Consider the following 19558-nt stretch of genomic DNA (forward strand, 5'->3'; position numbering starts at 1 on the left):
ATTGCTATTTAACTTTTCTAGTTCAGTTTTCTCACTTGTAAAATGTATTAAGAATACCTAACCTTGCAAGGTTATTATATATGTGAATATGTTTTGCATGATGTGAATCTAGTTATACTGTCAATTGTTAATTTTTCTATTCTGGGTCTTATAGGAATGGGTGACATTGAAGGACTGATAGATAAAGTTAACGAGTTGAAGCTGGATGACAATGAAGCACTCATAGAGAAGTTGAAACATGGTATATGAGTAGCAAAAAAGCATTTGATCTCAGACATCTATCCTTGATTTCTTTTTGATAAATCTACTGTAATTCATTTGAAATGATAATACATGTTATTAGAGTCAGTTCTTGAAGTGTTTATTGTTTTAATGATTTATATATAAATCATTTTAATTCTTAGGCATATGAGCAGTTATAAAATCTAGTATTTTTTTATTGTCTTGTAATCAAATTACCTTAAGATTAAAATCAAGGCTTTCATGAAGAAAAATAGATGAAAAGTGAGTTAGAACATGCTTTTCCGTTTGTTTTCTTCTAAAAATATTTGTTTTCTTCGTGTGTGTGTGTGTGTATGTATGTATGTAAAGTATTATAAAATATACAAAAAGGAATTTAAAAAAAGATTAAATACACAAACACAAACTCTGTCTTCACTCCACATGACAGACCACTCCTGTGGAGAAGTATAAGACTGCAATCAAGAGCTTAACATTCTTGGTATAACATACTTGGATTTGTATCTCTGATCTGTTTTTAGCTGTGTAACTTTTTCTAACTACTTAGCCTCAATTTCCTTATCTGTAAGAATTACATTATACTATCATATATGGTTGTGAAGATTACATTAACTGATAGATGTGAAATGTCCCACATGTCATAAGCACTCAACATATTATTATTGACCATTCTAGTTTTTTTTCAAATGATCTTTTCTCTTGAATTAAGTCCCATGGCTATATACTTTTCTGAAGCCTCTTTCCTCCATTTTGTTCATCTTGTCAGGTACTCTTTTTAATTATTGGTGTTTTGCAGGAATCATCTTAGACTATCTTCTTTCTCTGCAGCTTTAAACCTGTTAAACTGTATGTTTACTAGACCATTCTTGGATATTACACAGACACTTCAAAATAAACATATCATCATCTTCTCATCTCAACCTCCTACTTCATTGTTATCATTAATGACTCTTTAACATCATTTGTCTTGTTGCCAGAGTCAGAAACTTGGGTGGTGTTATTATTTTTTATTCTTTGTTGCACTGCTCCCCGCTTTCCTTGTCAGTCAACTAACTAGTCCTAGTGATTCTGTTTCCTGTGTATCTCCATTTTATCCAGCTACCCTGCAAATATGCTGGTTAATCTCTTACCTTGATTGCTTATTTTAAGTTTTCCAGCTTTTCAGAGTCTTTCCATTTGATCTGTTATTATACTGTTGAAAAAAGATGTTTCAGAAATGGAAATATGATTCTATTTTTGCTCTTCATAGAATCCTTTAGTGACTTCCTATTGTCCAAGTCATGTTTTGGCACCATTGTACTTCGCATTCTGTGTGTGGGACTTGCCTTTGCTAGTCCTATTAAATACATCCTCTCTTCTTCTTATCTTTACCCTCTTTTTCCCTAGCCAGGCTGGTTAACTTGTGCTCAAATTTCAGATCTCTCCTTAAGTCCCTCTTCAAGGATATTTTATCTGATCTCTAGACTAAGTTAGAACCTTTTAATGTTTGTTTTCATTGCACCCTATAATTGATTTTGTTATTCCTCATGATATCTGATTTCTTTGCTTGAAGGTGAAGGTAGAGTTCATGGCTGTGTTCTTCATCTTTTATGTTCACAGTACCTATTTCAATGTCTGGCACGTAGTAAGGTCTTCAGTAAATATTGATAAGATGAATTTATTCTTAATTGCCTGATTTTCTCTCCTACCTCCCTATATCTTAATGACTTTAGCACTGCTTGTATGTACCACTTCCAAATTGGGTGGTACTTTCTGTCTCCTGGCTCTTTTCTTATTTTGCTATATTTTTATTTCTGTTCCTAAAATCCTACTCATTTCTGAGGCCACCAAGGATCCTTTCCAAATGTAGTGGTGATTTTCCTCATAGTCCTTGGTTCCTAATATTTGACAGTGTATCTGCCTTTTCTATTTTAAACTTTTCATTTGAGTTCCATGGTGTTGGATTTCCTATATAGATAGCTTCAGTAGTAATTTATTTATAAATGGCCACGTGGATATTTGAGCTCTATCTTCTCTTCCACTATTTTTTAAAATTTATTTTTTAGTTGTAGTTGGACACAGTACCTTTATTTAATATTTATATGTGGTGCTGAGGATCGAACCCAGGGTGTTGCACGTGCTATGTGAATGCTCTACTGCTGAGCCACAATGCTAGCCCTCCTCTTCCACTATTTTAACTCTGTGTTTCTGGCTATCTGCTGTAACCTTTAAAAAAAAAATTGTAAATAGAAAATAATCTTTGTTCTTTTCCTCATTCCCTCTCTCTTTTTAAAATTGAAGTTAATTTACATACAGTGAAATGCTCATATCCTAAGGTTACCGTTCCATCTTTTATTTTTTTAATTTTTCAAATGCATAGTAACCCACACCCCATGAAGAAACAGACCATTTCCATTACCCTAGATATTTTGCTGTTTTATCCCAGTAACAGTTTATATGTTAGAAATTCTAGAATATGTCCTTTTGAAATCTTTGACCAGGCATAATATTTTCAGTAGTTATTCATGTGGTTATTTGTTTTTTTTTTATTGCTGATTAGTAGTTCATCCACAGATTACTCATTTTCTGTTCATGAACAGCTATGCTATGCTATTTAAGGAACCTCAGCCAGGCATGGTGGTGCATGCCTGTAATCCAGCAACTTAGGAGGCCGAAGCAGGAGGATTCCAAATTCAAGGCCAGCCTCAGCAACTTTATCGAGGCTCTAAGCAACAGTGAGACTCTGTCTCAAAAAAGAAAAAGGGGACTTGGGTTGTAGCTCAGTGGTACAGCCTAGCATGTATGAGGCACTGGGTTCTATCCTCAGCATCACATAAAAATAAATAAATAATTAAAGGTATTGTGTTCATCTACAACTAAAAAAAATATTTAAAAAGAAAAAAAAAAAAGAAAAAGGGCATGGGATATAGCTCAGTGGTAAAGCACTCCTGGGTTTAATCCCCAAGTAACAACAACAAAACTTAGAAACCTCAAATAATCTTCTAAAATATTTTTGCTGTTCTACATTCTCACCATTAGTACATGGACATTTTATGTGTTTCACTTTTGGTGTCAACCCTTAATTTAGGTACCCTAGTAGGCACCTAATTTGTATACCTTGTTTTGGAGTTTCCTATGTATTTGTATTTGTCCATATTTTCTGATAGAAGGTGAATTTCCCAGGGATAGATCCTGTCGGTGTGCCTGTATATTCCCTATAGCATTCACTCTGTCATTGTGCATATAATAACTGCTCAGTGAGTGTTTATTGATTGGGTATTTTATAAATATGCTTCAAAATGAATCTATGATTAAGGAAAAGATTAGTTTTATTGAATGGAGATGTACATTTGCTAATATATCTGAATCATTTATATTGTATTTCAGGTCAGTTTACGTTGCGAGACATGTATGAACAATTTCAAAATATCATGAAAATGGGCCCGTTCAGTCAGATCTTGGTTAGTTATCCTTAAAAGTTTGTTTATGCCTTTTTTTTGTTTTTTTATTAAAAATCTTAAGAACATCTAGATACATTTGCTTTAATTCTTTGGGTAAAAATGTATATTTTAAAGATTTAATATTAAAGCCAATATTCAAATGTAGACATTATGAATAATTAGTTTAATCTCTTAATTACTCTATGTTTAATTTTGTTTTAGGGAATGATCCCTGGTTTTGGAACAGATTTTATGAGCAAAGGAAATGAACAGGAGTCAATGGCAAGACTAAAGAAATTAATGACAATAATGGATAGTATGAATGATCAAGGTAAGATCAGATTTCTTGACTTGGGACAGTGTTTTGAAAAAATATTAGTAAGTTGAGTTTTCTTGTTAAAAAATGAAAAAGTTGGGCTGGGGATGTGGCTCAAGCGGTAGCGCGCTCGTCTGGCATGCGTGCGGCCCGGGTTCGATCCTCAGCACCACATACCAACAAAGATGTTGTGTCTGCCGATAACTAAAAAAATAAATAAATATTTAAAAAAAAGAAAAAGTTTTTTTACTAAAGGAAAAATAGTAACTTGAAAGTATTTAAGTGTTATGATTATTGTATTGACTTCATCATTGAGAGAAATGCTTAATATAGTTTTTCTTCAGGTGAGTTCCAAAATAAGAACCTTAGTTCACTGTGATGTTGATGGAAATAGGGGAAAAATGGAGTCAAATTTAGGAGAATACTGGGTTTGTAAAGTTAAATGTTTGTTTATTCTCAGTCTTTTCAGCAGTTTAATATGCCAGAGTACAGAGAGACAATGTAAGCAAAACAGCTTTTACTTTTGAAATTCTCAAAGAGTTTCAGTCTTCTCTGAAATGTAACTGCTCTATCTCTGTCATCCTATATTATCATTAGCTCTATTACTTCTAGGTCTTTTATCTGGTCTTCCATTAGCATTTCTAATCATATGACCCTTTTCCACCAATTTTTTTAGCATACCTTTTTTTTTTCACTTAGTTTTTAGGCCTTCTGCTCTACCACTTCTGCAACTTGACCTCTGACCTCATTTACAAAGAAAATTTGATAACAGTTCCCTCAACTTTTAGCTAACTTACCTGTAGGATTGTGACAAACAAACCATTCTTAGCCCTCTTCATGCATTTTCAAGAACCTCTCTATCAGTAAAATCCGTTTCTATAACTTCAGGCCCTACTTATCTACTGATTTTGTTTAACTATGTGACTCTTTTTAGTCAAGCTTTAAAAGAACAGTTGATACTCTCCTTTAAACCACTGAAATCTGACTTCTATCCTTATTCATTACTCTGGAGTAGTTCACATAAAGGTATGTAGTGACTTCCTATTGTATTGATCTTCTCTAGTGGATATATATTAGCTTCTTGTTGCTATGACATAACCGAGAAAACTAACTTAGAAGAGGAAAGATTTATTTTGGCTCCTGGTTTCAGAGGTTTTAGTTCATGGTCTGTTGGCTCAATAGCTTTTAGGACTATGGCAAGGTAGAAATGTGGTAAAACGCCATAGCCAGGAGAGCTGAGAGAGACAGAGGATGAGGCCAGGGACAAGATAGTAGTCTCTGAGGATGTGCCCTGAGATCTACTTCTTCCATCCATGCTCCACATGCCAATATATAGTTTCTACTATCTTCCAGTAGTCATTCAGCTATCAGTGATTAACCCATCAAGGAGGTCAGAATCCTCATGATCCAATCAATTCTTTTTTTTTTTTTTAAGAGAGAGAGAGAATTTTTAATATTTATTTTTTAGTTCTCGGCAGACACAACATCTTTGTTTGTATGTGATGCTGAGGATTGAACCCGGGCCGCACGCATGCCAGGCGAGCGCACTACTGCTAGAGCCACATCCCCAGCCCCCAATCAATTCTTAAAACCCAACTTTTGGACATTGGTGCATTGGGGACTAAGCCTGCAACACACGAGTCTTTGTTGGACACTTCATACCTGAATCATTCTTTTTCTTGATCAACTTTACAACATTAAATGTTGTTAATCACCTTTTTTCCTTGATTTCCATTATACCGTCTCTTCACTTTTAACCATGTCTTTCTTGTTACCGTAGTCTCTTTTACTGATCTCTTTTTCAGCCCAGCTTTTAAATGATTCTGTCCTCAGCCAGTGTTTTTATCATTCTGTTCCTTTTTGTGCTTTACCTACTACCTGATGATGATGGTGGTGGAGGGTGGTGATTTTGTAGTCATTAGCTGTTTCCTGAGCTCCAGGTTTTAATAGTAACCACAAATAAGATTGTCTACATCTTCAATTCTGGAAATTTTTTTGCATATAGGATTAGTAATTGTAGCCATATCAAGTATTTACTCTGCCAGGCACTATTGTGAACACTGAAGATATATAAACCATTTAATTGTCACAATACTCTTAAGGGATAGCCCATTATTTTCTGTCTTTTTCAGACCAGCAAAATGAAGTACAGGTAAGTTGAGTAATTTGCTTACAGTCACTAACAAGTGGAGAGGCTGGGCTTCAACCTCAACATTCTGAGTCCACATTCGCAATCATTAGCTGTGAGACGTAGTGACTCTCAAGTATTTGAAAGTATTTTTTGTGCTTGGCAGGGAGAAATATATATGAATAAAAGTTCCAGGTAAATGTATTTCAAGTTAATATATGAAAAGAATTTCCAGCCTGGGTGTGGTGATGCACACCTATAACTTGGGAGTCTAAAGCAGTAGAATCACAAATTCAAAGTCAGCCTGAGACCCTGTCTCAAAACATACCACAAAAAGAAAAAAAATTATAGATATAACAAAATGGCATAGACTGCCTTAATTTATGTAATGGGTCATCTCTTCTATGGTTATTAAGACAGAGTCTAAACAGTTATTAAGGGATGTTATAGAGATAATGCAGACATAATAGAAAATTTTGTCTAAAGACCATCCCATTCCTGAGATGGTATGCAACTAAAACCAGAAGAACTGTACCTTGTATTCCGAGTGATCAAAAAAAAATAAACAACAAAGAAAAAACTGGAGGGAATTAACTTTTACTACATGTGTTTCTATAGAAAGGATTAAAATAGGAGTAATTACTTGATATGTACTAATATTTTTTTTAAATAGGACCTTCCTCCTTCTGTTACATAGCCTAAATTTATGAGTTAAGAATTGGTAGTTATTTAAGATAGTTTTAAGGTGAATACCTCTCTTCTTTTTTGGAATATACCATACACATCTGGTATGTAGAGGGCATAGAAAGGGTAGACCTAGGAGATATGGAGATAGTGAACATGGAATTTCATAGTTCTCAGAATGTTCTTATTTTACCTAAGGATACTGTTAAGTATCCTTTTGAATAGATTCCCCTAAATTTTTAAAAAATCAAATGCATACATGGCAAATGATAACATTTGTTAAATCTGCTTGATGGTTTGCTCATTTATTATACCTATTTTTTTTGTATAAGATTTTGTAGTTTAAAAAGAACAGAAAAATGAAGTGTGGTTATCCCTTTAAAAAAACATATCTGCCAAACTCTGTTTTGATGATGGATGGCAATTTTATGTTAAATGAAAGTAATTGACTTTGCCTACAGAACTGGACAGTACAGATGGTGCCAAGGTTTTTAGTAAGCAACCAGGAAGAATCCAAAGAGTAGCACGAGGATCAGGCGTATCAACAAGAGACGTTCAGGAACTTTTGACACAATATACCAAGTTCGCACAAATGGTAAAAAAGATGGGAGGTATCAAAGGACTTTTCAAAGGTAAGAAAAATAAGCTCATCATTAATTAATAGACTGAAAAAAGTTGAGAAACTAGTAAAGTTTAGTACTGAATTATTAAAAAATTCATTGCTGAATTTCATGTTTGTTTAGTAGTACCAGGATTTATAATGTGATAAGATTTATTCGCTTTCAGATTAAAAGTAATAGACATTAATATGGAAAAAAATGAATGATTTTGTTTTTATGAACATATATTATTGTAGAAAATTTAGAGAATATAAAGCATAAGAAAATAACTGAAAACACACTCTACTTTTCAGAGAATAGAATCCTACAGTGCTATTGCAAATAACAGTTGCTATAACTACTACTTTCTGATGAATTGTAATTTGTTTATATATATTGCCAAATATTCCTGAAAATATAACATTTAACTATTGACTAGAACTATTTCAGTTATGCATGTGTCTTTTTCCTTTTTCTTTTTTGTGGTGCTGAGGAATTAACCTAGGGTCTCACATGTATTAGGCAAGCACTGTACCACTGAGTATATATCCTTAGCCTTGTTTTATTTTTTGTGTGACTTTCTATACCAATTGGAATTTATTTTGCTGTGTATTATATAAGATAAAAGATAAGTTTGTTTTTCCAAAGAGTTGATCAACTCTTCTAGTCCTCTTTTAAATTACTTTATATAATGTAAACACTTATTATAATGAATTTTTTATTTAAAAATACTGTTGATTAGGCAGATACAAAGATGAGTAGTTTCTACAAAGAATGAATATTAATAGATATATTTAATTCCCTTTGTTTTGCACACTTTCCTTATTTTCGTTGTTTGGCTATATTTTCTCTTTTATGACAAGACAGATTTAAAATTGGTTATAATTTCCAACATCCCAAGCCATTTTATATTGTGATTAGTAAACACATAAGTCGGATTTAACATCATCTTCAAGTGACCCTGACTATTCTTGATAGAATTACTGAAGATCTATCAATCAAAACTTAGATATCTAAAGCATTGGTTCATAGATAAAGGCACAACCAAGATGAAATGGGCAGTGAATGTACACTCATCGTTATCACACTAAAAAGTTTAAATTTTTGGAAGTTTTAAGTCCTGAAAAAGAAATTCTTAGAACAAATTACCAATAAACACAGAATTAACATCTTCCATCTTCTGCTTTTTATCACATAAACATTTTATCTTTCACTAACAGCCTTTTTTTTTCCCTTTCATGGTACTGGGATTTGAACCCATGGACTCTATCACTAAGCTACACCCACTATCCTTTTCATTTTTATTTTGAGATAAGGTCTTGCTAAATTGTCAGATAGGCCCTGAGCTTGTGATCCTCCGCCTCAGTTTCCTTAATCCCTGGGATTACAGACATGGGCTACCATTTACAGACTTTAACTGTTAGTCTTAATTCACATAATTTATTTAGATTGGTTGGCTGTGATCAGAGAATCAAGGGCATCTTTGGTTTGTTTTTATTAAATGCTCTGAGAAGTACCACAGTTAATATTCCTTTTACATAAATAATTTTGCTGAAGGAGTTCTACTCATTCATTATTGTTGAATGATAATCTCTTTTGCTTCCTGTCTCAATCTCCAGTACCAAAACCAAAAAACTTTATATACATACATATATATGTATATATATAATTATAATATATATTATACTATATATATATATATATATATATATATATATATATATAATTTCTTTTCCTATTCTTAAGTTCTCTTGGATTGATACTTTCAAATTCTTTTACTAGCCATCCATTCTCTCAATTAACCCATATCTATAAACTCAGTATTTTTTCTGACCTTTCCTCATATCACTATTAAGCAACAGTTATTGTAATTTATAGTTAATAACTGTTATGTGCACTTTGTTATAGTTACTCATATCATGAACAGATATGAGTAAAAGTGTTAGAAAAAAAGTATAGCTTTAAGAAAATCCTTAACATGTTTTTCTATATAGAATTTCATTTGTTATTCCTCAAAAATATGTAATTAAAATAAACATAGTAGGGAATAGGTAGTAATGGAAATAATTGTGTCAAGATGATAAGATTATAGGTGAATATTATCTTTTTTTTTCATTTACTCACTTCAAACTTTCTCTGATACTGTGATTATATTAATCTTATACTCATTCAAAATATCCTTTTTTCAGGTGGTGACATGTCTAAGAATGTGAGCCAATCACAGATGGCAAAATTGAATCAACAAATGGCCAAAATGATGGATCCAAGAGTGCTTCACCACATGGGTAAGTATAAAGTTGTTGCCAATAGCTAATATATAGTTTAATTGATAAGGATTGAGTTTTAATGGTAATCCTTCTATTATGATAGTTTGAAAATCTTTTCAAAAGATATGTATTTTGAGGGAAAAGGTCATAAGTTAATGTTAATAGTATTAGATACACTGAAGTTTTATTTATTCCTCTGCTGTGTGATTTTTGAGCAAGCTAATCACCTTTTATTAATTCTTGTTCCTAGTGATCTTTTGTCCTATTTTGGAACTGTATATTTTCAGTAATGGGTCTTCAAAATTATATAAGAATTTTGAACTCCAATTCAATGTGTAACCTTTGAAAATTCCCTTAAACTTTGAATCTTGGGTTCCTTTTTTTTTTTTTTTTTTGGTGTTAGGGATTGAACCCAGGGCCTTGTGCATGTGAGGCAAGTACTCTACCAACTGAGCTATATCCCCAGCCCAGCTTGTGTTCCCTTTTGTGAACAGATAATATCGGGAGATTGTGACAATTCATTGAGCTAATATATATGAAGGTACTTAATATAGTTCTGGGCATATATTAGATTGTGTGTGTGTGTGGTGGTGGGGGGGTGGTGCTGGGGATTGAACCCATGGCCTTGTGCATGCAAGGCAAGCAAGCACTCTACCAGCTGAGCTATATCCCCAGCACTAGTAGGTGTTTAATAAATGGTGAATTCTTTTTTTCCTGGAAGTCCTTTGAAATAATGCCCCCCACCCCCCAAGTTTTAAGTAACACAGTTCTCTTTATAAGAAGATTCTTGATCTTTTCAGAAAAAAAATTTTTTTGTTTAGATTTATTTACTTTCGGAAAGGTCCTGTTCAATGGTACTGTTTTCTTACTTCTCACAGGAATTTGAGGTGGATTATTTATTCTCTAATAGATTAGGATTCTGGTGATAATACCAATTTTTAGTTGATGTGTTCTTTAAGGTTAACTATTGCAATCAGAATACGATGTGTTTTTAGAAATTGAAGTACTTGTTAGGCAAAAGTTACAGATGTTTCAAGTTCTGCTTAGTAATTTTCTGTTTTCTACTTTAGGTGGCATGGCAGGACTTCAGTCAATGATGAGGCAGTTTCAACAGGGTGCTGCTGGCAATATGAAAGGCATGATGGGATTCAATAATATGTAAAGAAGATGCCTTAATATAAACTGACTTGGTTGATTACATTATTTGCTGAGACCTCAAGAGTTTTCCCTCCATTTTGCAAATAGGGGAAACAAAAAAAGTACTTTTCTTGCCCTCTTTTTCTTTTTGTCTTTTCCCTTTTTTGTGAAAATCATTATATTTCTGTTTGAAAATTTTTCTTTTAGTTTTCATCATCTTAACACTTCTTAAGTTAAACAAATCATGATGTAAAATTTTAGTACTTAAAGGTTTTTAATTTTCTCAAAGGCCAAGCATTACATTTGTAAACAAGTCCTGGTCAGTAAGTTACATGATGTCTCAATAAAAGTGCTGTAAAATAAACTTCAAAATGGTTATAAGTTAAGGGGTTGTTAACTTTCTTTATGGTTTAAAAGGATCAGTATATCAAAAAAGAAAAGATAGAAAAGGCAGTAGATAAATGTCATGTATAACTATGCCTAGAAATAGACCTTTGGTGAGAAATATAGTATAATAATTTAACCATGAGTATTAGGATATTTTATTTATCATAGAATAACTAAAGATATTTTTTGCCATGGACAAATCTTAGTGCTTCCATTTAGATTGAAATTGAGAATTTGGTTCTAATTCAGAATGTATGATGTTTTGTATACAACTTGCGTTTTTAACCTATTTTTAAATCCTTACTCTGGTAATCTTTGATTTTTAAATTTTTTAATTATTTATTTATTCTATTCGTTTTTTTGCAATGCTTGGAATTGAAACCAGTGGTGCTGTACTACTGAGCTATATCTACCAATCCCTTTTGTTTTTTATTTTGAGACAGTGTCTCATTAAGTTGCCCAGGCTGACCTTGAACTGAGACCCTCTGGTCTCAGTCTGATGAATTGCTGGGATTACAGGCATGCTCCACCATTCCTAGCTTTTTTTTTTTTTTTTTTTTTTTTAATCTATTTAGTTGTAGATGGACACAATACCTTTATTTTATTTATTTATTTTTATAAATAATTGGTAGAGGCAAGTGCTCTACCATTGAGCTATACAAACCTAGATCATGCCTAGATTTTGAAAAGGCTGTGCCAGAACAACACTACCTTGAAGTATTTGTTTTGCTTTAATAGTTAATGTATAGACGTCCTAATGTGAGATTGATCTGGTTATTTTGCCTTGGATTACTACATAGTTCATTGAGAACAATGTCTTTTTTTTTTTTTTTTTTAAGAAAATGGGGGTTTTGCTTAGTTGCGCAGGCTGGCCCTGATCTCTTGTGCTCAAGTGATCCTCCTGCCTCGGCCTCCCAAGTAGCACACTGGACTACCAGTGTGCTTGTACCTGTCTAGAACAATAGCTTTTAAATTAAGTATGGAATTAATTGAAAATCCTAGAATAATTACTATGGCTATTTATTATTGACATGAAGATAATAGAGGGTGTAACAATGTATTCTGAGCTAGGATAAACTGATTTTTAACAAAGGATTGATTTGTAGGAGGAAGATTTAAACAAAAGAAATAGCTAGTTTTTATAGAATTATTTTTTTTATGAGTCAAGTGTCTTAAAAGGTCTTAAAAACCAAAGTATCTTTTAAAAGAAATTACATAAAGAATACAACTGATTTTCTTTATTTTTTACTTGGGAAAAGATTTTATATTCCAGTAAATTTTTTTTACCAGATAAAGACAAAAATATTCCTACAGAACATTGTATCCCTGTAAAAATTATGTGTTTTGGGTTCTGAAGAAATGTCATAGCAAGTTCCAGCTATAGAAATTTGACAACAGAGAAAATATTGTTTTCCAAGTAGTTCCTAATTAAACTGTTGCATACCACTTTTCTGGGTATGTTTTTTATTTCTATTCTCAGGAAATCAATTTTGCATTTTGACCAAAAAAGAAATAAGAGTCTCTTTTAGCTACAGTAACCCTTGTAGCTTCAGCATAGGTTTTAATATTTCTGTGTGTGTTGTAAACTGTTTTTTAGAAACTAAAATAACAGTGGCAAAGGACAGCTAAAAGTGCAGAATACCTCTGTCAGCTTTCATTTCTTTCCTTTTGTGTTAATTTGAATAATTTTCCTTTTATTTTTCACTATTTTTAAATTGTTTCCTTAACTTTTTGATATTTGATATATGCCCTATTTAGGCCACTAGCTAGATCCAATATTTATTGTACAACATTGAATCCTCCTTAAATTTTATTATAATCTTAAAAACAAATATGAATTAAGAATAGTGTCAAGATTATGATGCTCATTGTATTCTATAACCAAAAAGAAAAAGAAAAAGAAGGAAAGTAATAGAAACAAATTGCAAAACCAACAAAGGGCAGATTTGATTTAAATGTGCTATATATCAATGTTGTGAAAGTACCATATTTGCTGGCATATTTAAAAATGTATTTATATACACAGTGCATTGCAATCTAATAGAGGAAATTTTTGGAAATAAGTACTTTCATCTTGTCTAAGTGTTGCATAAACTATTATTTTGTTCGACTGAATACATAATTATTTTGATGTGACCTTGAATAGAAATATAGTATCACATAACTAAAAAGAGATTTAATGTTATCAGTGAATACTAATAAACAGATAGCTATAAATTCAGAAAATTTAATGGAATTAAAGTCCCATATCATATATAGTAATGTAAAGGTAAAATTTATTTCAATAAAATTTATTTTCATTTATTTCAGTAAATTAAAGTTTATTTCAGTGAATTTAAGATGTACAAAATGTAAATCACAAAATTCAAGTGAATTTTTTACAAGTAACTTTAATATATATGAATATATAAACAAATATTTTGAGTAAAAATGGAACAAAGCATTTAAAATAAAAATGTGAGCTAACTACAGTGGTGCATGCCTATAATCCCAGCAGTTTAGGAGGCTTACACAGGAGGAATGCAAATTTGAGGCCAGTCTTGTAATTTAACAAGACACTATGTCAAAAAGGATTGGGGGGCTGGGGCTGTAGCTCCGTGGTAGAGCACTTGCTTTGCATGTATGAGGCACTGGGTTCTATCCTTGGCATCACATAAAAATAAAGATATTGTGTCCATCTACAACTAAAAAAATATTTTAAAAAAAGGACTGAGGATGTAGCTCAATGATAAAGCACTTGTGGGTTCAAGCCCTAGTACCCATAAATAAATAAATAAATAAATAAAGCGAAGGAATTTCAATTTGATGTTTATATTACACTAAAGGAAAGTATTTTACTCTTTGAATACAGAGAACAGCCAAAGAATTTGAAAGAACTTTTAACAAATCTGTGTCAGTGAAAATTATGGTTAAATAGCAACATAATTGTTGACCTTTCTCAAAACCTAAAAATAATCATTAAATAAAACTATGTAAATAATCATATCCAAATCAAAAAGCCATCATCACAGCTCAAATCTAGATGGTTTTCTTTATCACTGGTGTTCATTGGATTAGAAACAAAGTCATTGTCTTTAAAATTCTGCTTCAAATTCTAGATGCCATTTTCTAAATATTAATTGTTCCATTGCACTTGAACTTAATGTTTTTTTTTTGTTGTTTTTGAGATATGAATGAGAAATTTACATCTCAAATGCCGAGGGATTAATTTAAACTTTAGGTCAGCTGTGTAGGCTGTGATATTTTATTGTAGTAAAGTAGTTAATTGATGTAAAATTTTGCTGACAATTTTTCCTCCTGCTTTGCTACCAGCAGTAGATAATTGTGCTCAATTTTGAGTGGTTGCTTACCTAAGACCCTAGGTTTCTAATCCCTTGCATTGCCCTTTTGTCTGTAATATGGGCATATTGAGTACAAGGTAATTTTTATGTATGAGGAAGTGAAAATATTCTTTATGATACTTAGGATGGTGCTGCTATGGAAGTTCTTGTTTTTGACATGCATATGCTACTTTTTGCAGTTCTCATTTTTTTTCTCTCTTCATTTGAAGAGCACATTATATCTTTTAACTTCACTTGGATTAAAGGTTCTCATATTTGCCTCAAATAAAGCATTTATCAGTACTGGTTGGATCATAAGGAAAAACAGCTAATAAGTTGCACAGTAGTATCTGCTTGTAAGGGGATAATTTAGCTGAACTTGCATTAAAATTCCCCTACTTGGGACTTGAGACTCCTCTGAAACTGTAGTATAAAGGCTTTTTCTACAAAGAAAAGTAGAAATGAGAGCCTAGATGCCATCTCTTCTCTTAAACTTTTCTCCAGAGGTCCCATGGCTGCATTACATGAAGAGAACATATAATGGCTTCATATTTCCACATTTGAGGAATCATGCTTACTTGCTTTTTGTGCTTTTATAAATAGAAGGGGAAACTTGCTTGTCAGGGACCCAAAAGAGGTAGGAATTTTTGATGTGTATGATCATCAGCTGTTCTTTCTGATCTTGGGAAATCACTTAAGGGACAATAATCTCGATTCTTGCAAAAGCTGGTACAAGATACAGCTGCACATTTATTGACACTGCATTTGATAGGAAATAGTTGATGTGTGTCCCTTGATTTTATGCAATTTTCTTATTTTGTTAAATGAAACAATGTGATTTTGCCCTGTCATGAAAGACATTCCAAACTGGGCAAATTATCATCTTTAAAGATCAATAATATTTTAAAGGATATATATACACACATGTACATATGTCATATGAAAGTCTTATTTGGTAAACATTCCTGGTTATCAAATTTTATTCAACTTTGTTTAGTCTTTACATAGAAATGGATAGATCCAAATTTACATTTTTGGCATGTATAACATTAAGTGATAAATTTAGACTAGTGTTTTCAAGTAAATTATAATGCTTGAATTTATTTTTTGTCATAGAGCTACAGTACTGCTTATAATATTACAAAGTAAAAGAAGGAAAATTTTGGCATATTGCTTTTGTTACCTGGGGATTGGACCCAGGGATGATCAACCACTAAACTATACTCCTATCCTTTTTTATTTACTTATTTTTATTTGTGACAGTGTCTTGCTAAGTTGTGGATGGTGGCCTCAAACTTGTGATCATCCTCCCAAGTAGTTGGGATTACAGATGGGTGCCACTGTGCCTGATTTTTAGTTGAACTTTCACAGTTTGGAAATAATGACAAAAATATAAATGCCCAAGATAAAACCACTAGACTTTCTGTGCTTTTACATAGCTTTGAATTGTTCATATGTAATAAACTGCTTTTCAATTGCATATTTGTGTGAAAATTACCATTTTTTAGGAGATATTTTTGTTTATGTTGGAATATAACTTGCTTTTTTTTTGGTACTGGGGAGTGAACTCAGGGGTACTTGACCACTGAGCCACATCCCCAGTCCTATTTTGTATTTTATTTAGAGACAATGTCTCACTGAGTTGCTTAGTGCCTCACCATTGCTGAAGCTGGCTTTGAACTCTCCTGTCTCATCAGCCTCCTGAGCCGCTGGGATTACAGGCATGGACCACTATGCCCAGCTATAACTTGCGTTTTGAATTGCCAGTAAACTAGGAAACATTCAGTACTTGTAAACCATAAAAATAGCAGCAGTGGAAACTGTAATTTATTGTTTTAATTGCCAAGTTGGAAAATAAATCACGGTTTATTCATAAACATCCCATTTTTAAGATTGTTGCTTACCCTTCTTGCCAGTAAGAGGGAACAGATTTTAAATATATGTAATGTAGAGCAGTGTTGTTATGAAGGCCAATTCATGAAATCTTTAACAATTGGCTTTTTGTTTTCAATTTATTGCCATTTGGTTTTGCTGTTTTGAACTGTTTCCACCTTTTGCTAATGCCACCATAGGGACTCTGATCATGTTTGTTTACATCTTCAGCAAGCTAACTTGGTTGATTATATTGCCAGAATGTAGATTATTATGGATTTCTAATCAGTTTTTAAAATGTAGGTGGTTTTCAAAGAATTGTTCTTTGTATTTAAGATTTTTGCAGTCTGGTGTTAAGCTCAGTAGGTAGAATGCTTATCTCTTTTGCACAAGGCCCTGGGTTCAATCCCCAGCACCACACACAAAAAAGATTTTTGCATTTGCTCTTTGTTTATCATGATTGTAGTAAATAGGATAGAAAATGTACAAGAATACTACGCAGAGGGCAGACAAAAAAAAACTTTGCATAGAACAGAAAGGGACATTTAATGCTCTAGGGGTGTTGGATTTGCTGATGCCATGCTGAATAACATATGCTACATCATGTACATTGGAGGAATTTCTGAATTGGGACTGGCATGAAAATGGAACTTGAAGTATCAAATGATGGCTTCTGTGGCCAAAATAACGTATATTTTGTTTTTGACCTCTACATAGTAGTGAAAGTTTCATGCTAAAACAGTATAAAATTTACCTGGAAATGATCCAACTAATGTTAACGTCATGCGATAATAATTGCAATCATGGTTTTCTAATTTGGTGGCACCCTGGGAAAAATGGAAAAGTCCGGGATTCCTTCTCCCTGCCTCTTTTTACATACACAACTCTAAACATTAATAAAAATATTTCTTATATTTACCACAGAGTAAGCTTGCTACTGCTCATAATTTACTGTCCTTCAGGCTTTAACGCTTTTTCTACAGAAAAAAAAATATTTAAGTATTTCAGACAAATGTAAGCAGAATTCATTTTAAAAGGTGTTTTGGCTGGTCTGTCATCCATGTTAGGAATGGAATATGCAGCATATGCCATGCATTTTTGCATAGTCAGTAACCGCATCTTATCAGTACATCAGTAGCCTTTGACGCTCACTACGCAACTGTTCTCATTTTACTTGTAAGAAAACTAGGGTCTGGGAGGGTGACTGAGGGCGTGGCTGGTAAGCTACTGCACCGAAATCCGCAGGCCAAGCTTAGTTACAGGTACCAGGCATGATGTCATGGGTGGTGCCAGGCGGCGGTTCCGCGAGCTCCCGACGTGGGCCTGGCCGGAAACAGTGCAACAGAAGGCCCCGCCCCGCTCCGCCCCGCCCCGCCCGGCACGAGCCGGGTGGTTGCGCCTCTCAAACCGGTCAGCTGGGCCCAAAGGTGCCGAACCTGGCTAGCGCGCTCAGGCTAGCTCCGCCCCTCAAGCCGGCCCCACCCCTCACGGTCCCCAGGTCGCTCCTACAGTGACTACAGCTCCTACAGCTGGGCGTGGCGCCAGGCGGGCGCTGCTGGTGAGTCCCTGGTTCGGACTGCGGGGCTCGGCCATCCACCGGGCGGGGAGGCGGAGGATGGAAGTGGGCTTATCGGCCATTACTCTATCTTGCCAGCAGCCCTGTGGCGACGACAACGATGGACCGGGATCCGGTGGGCAGTGTGGAAGGAGAAACCGTCGCTGTGTCGGGAGCTGCGGCTTTCGGAGACTCGGCGCGGCAGGTAGGTGGGGCCGCGGAGGCTGAGGCCAGGAGAACCGAGCGCCTCCTCGCCCGGTCAACTCACTACCTATTTGGCCTGCCCGGCCTTCTTCCAAGCAGGCCGCCTGCCGGCTGTGAGTTCGGGGCTTCCCCCTCACCATACCCCTGCCTTTGCTCCAAGAAACCAATTAAGGGAAGAAGCGGACGCCTCCGCCCGGTTGGGGCGCCCTTCCTTCACCAGCCCTTTCGCTGGCAGCGCCGCGGACTCTGGGGCCACCTTGGATTTCCGGGGGGGGGGATATTCCAGCTAGTGGTTGCGAGCGAGAGAAAACAGGCGTGTCTCCAAAAGGCTGTCCTTAAAAGCAGTTGAAAGCCAGGTGACGCAGTTTAGTCACTTCTCAGTTCCCTGTGGAGCCAGCGCCTCCCCTGGCGTCTGCCCAGAAGCATTTACAGGCTTTCTTTGACTTGATTCTTATAACCGGGCGAGGTGGGTGTTACCCCATTTTACCAACGAAGTGTTACTAAGGCTCAGAGCCGCACAGTTAATTGTAATTCGAAGTTTTCCAATAGCCACAAGAAAGAAAAAGAAACCGGTGATACTAATATGGTGTCTTATTTAACCAATTTTATTAAAAAATTAACGTATAATATGAAAATTAAGAAGGTATTTTACTTTTTTTTTTTTGAAATCCTGAATATTTTAATTTAGCAGTCCATCTCAGTTGCGACTGACCACATGGCAAGTGCGCGTTAGCCACATTGGCTTGTGATTACTGTATTGGGCAGTGCAGTGTAGCGAGTTAGGTAAAGTTTGTGGACATTTGTTTTGGATTGATAGTCTAAATTAGTGGTGAATCTTGGTCTTTGACCAAGTAAAACCAATGAAGGAATTACTTTAACGGGAACCCGCTGACGCGTGTAGTTTTGACAGTTAAAAACCTGGGGTTGCAGGCCTGTGTAAACCCACCTAGTCCAGAGACTGACACAGTAGGATTCAAAGTTCTACACCGTCTCAAAATAAAAAGGGATGGGGGCGCTGGGGTTGTGGCTAAGCAGTGGAGCACTCGCCTAGCACGTGCGAGGCTCCAGGTTGGATTCTCAGCACCACATAAAAATAAATAAACAAAATAAAGGTATCTGTCCATCTACAAGTAAAAGAAAAGGGGGGGGATGGGGATGGGGATGTAGGGCAGCGTTAGAGTGTTCCTGGGTTCAATCCCCATACTGAAAAACAGAACAACCTGGAGTTGTTAATATTCAGAAATTTTCCCAACTTCTGTGGGAAAGCTTTTCCAATGCTTTCAGTTTTGAGACTAAGTACCTGAATTGTTAGTAAGACATCTTCCCCAAACAACAGGTTCTTAAAGAATTGTTCCTGAATGTAAGTATAGCTCATAGTATAATATGCAATTTGCACTAACAGTTTTTCCACATACTAATCTCTATGTGGA

The 19558-nt window shown here is 34.6% G+C and overlaps 1 protein-coding gene across 7 annotated transcripts in view; it reads left to right on the forward strand.

The window, feature by feature from the left end:
• Positions 1-19558, forward strand: part of LOC124104411 (signal recognition particle subunit SRP54) — a 65801-nt gene that overhangs the window by 25416 nt on the left and 20827 nt on the right. For 4 of the 7 annotated variants that reach the window (XM_046461362.2, XM_046461364.2, XM_046461363.2 and 1 more), the window contains 6 exons: positions 155-241; positions 3607-3680; positions 3882-3990; positions 7249-7419; positions 9576-9671; positions 10724-11176. In XM_046461362.2, coding sequence (XP_046317318.1) covers positions 155-241; positions 3607-3680; positions 3882-3990; positions 7249-7419; positions 9576-9671; positions 10724-10815 — 629 coding nt within the window. In that variant the 3' untranslated portion in view covers positions 10816-11176. Of the gene's footprint in view, positions 1-154; positions 242-3606; positions 3681-3881; positions 3991-7248; positions 7420-9575; positions 9672-10723; positions 11177-17734; positions 17928-18023; positions 18130-19558 lie in introns of those variants that run through there. The other 3 variants (XM_058584464.1, XM_046461369.2, XM_058584463.1) reach the window with 3 other exon arrangements.

This window comes from Marmota monax, unplaced genomic scaffold (genome assembly GCF_021218885.2).
Source record: "Marmota monax isolate L192 unplaced genomic scaffold, Marmota_monax_Labrador192_F-V1.1 WCK01_AAM20220418_F8-fsc00001, whole genome shotgun sequence".
Taxonomy (NCBI): domain Eukaryota; kingdom Metazoa; phylum Chordata; class Mammalia; order Rodentia; family Sciuridae; genus Marmota; species Marmota monax.